The 330-nt window shown below is 63.0% G+C and overlaps 1 protein-coding gene across 1 annotated transcript in view; it reads right to left on the reverse strand.

Moving 5' to 3' along the window:
* Window positions 1–161: 161 nt before the first annotated feature.
* The window catches only part of LOC105553741 (ATP-binding cassette sub-family A member 7-like), a gene marked incomplete at both ends in the record, with an annotated part of 5,369 nt that continues 5,200 nt past the window's right edge, over window positions 162–330 (reverse strand). Inside the window, one exon of the mRNA XM_011999876.1 lies at window positions 162–322. Within this exon, the coding sequence (XP_011855266.1) occupies window positions 162–322 (161 nt within the window). The remainder of the gene's footprint in view (window positions 323–330) is intronic.

The raw sequence follows: 330 nt of genomic DNA on the forward strand, positions 1-330 counted from the left end.
TCGGGGCTGTACCATGTTTTCCCCTCCTAGGCCCAGTGTGGGGCCAGCTCCCTCCTGAGAGTTCTACAAATCCCAGGCTCTTACTAGGGCCGGGCTGTCTCTTATACACATCTAGATGTGTATAAGAGACAGGCCCAGAGCCCCGTGCCCTTACGGCCCACCTGGGCACACAGCTTCCAGGTACCAGGTGGCGAGGCTGTAGAGCGCCGCGTCCAGCAGCAGAAGGCCAGAGACCTGGGCCAGGCTGAAGACGTCTGCTGTGGGCTGGGTGCCCACGTTGTGCCATTGCGCGCCCTCGCCCTGCTCCTCCAGCAGCGCCAGGCTCTCGCA

The sequence above is a fragment of the Mandrillus leucophaeus genome, unplaced genomic scaffold (assembly GCF_000951045.1).
Source record: "Mandrillus leucophaeus isolate KB7577 unplaced genomic scaffold, Mleu.le_1.0 Scaffold6069, whole genome shotgun sequence".
Classification (NCBI taxonomy): domain Eukaryota; kingdom Metazoa; phylum Chordata; class Mammalia; order Primates; family Cercopithecidae; genus Mandrillus; species Mandrillus leucophaeus.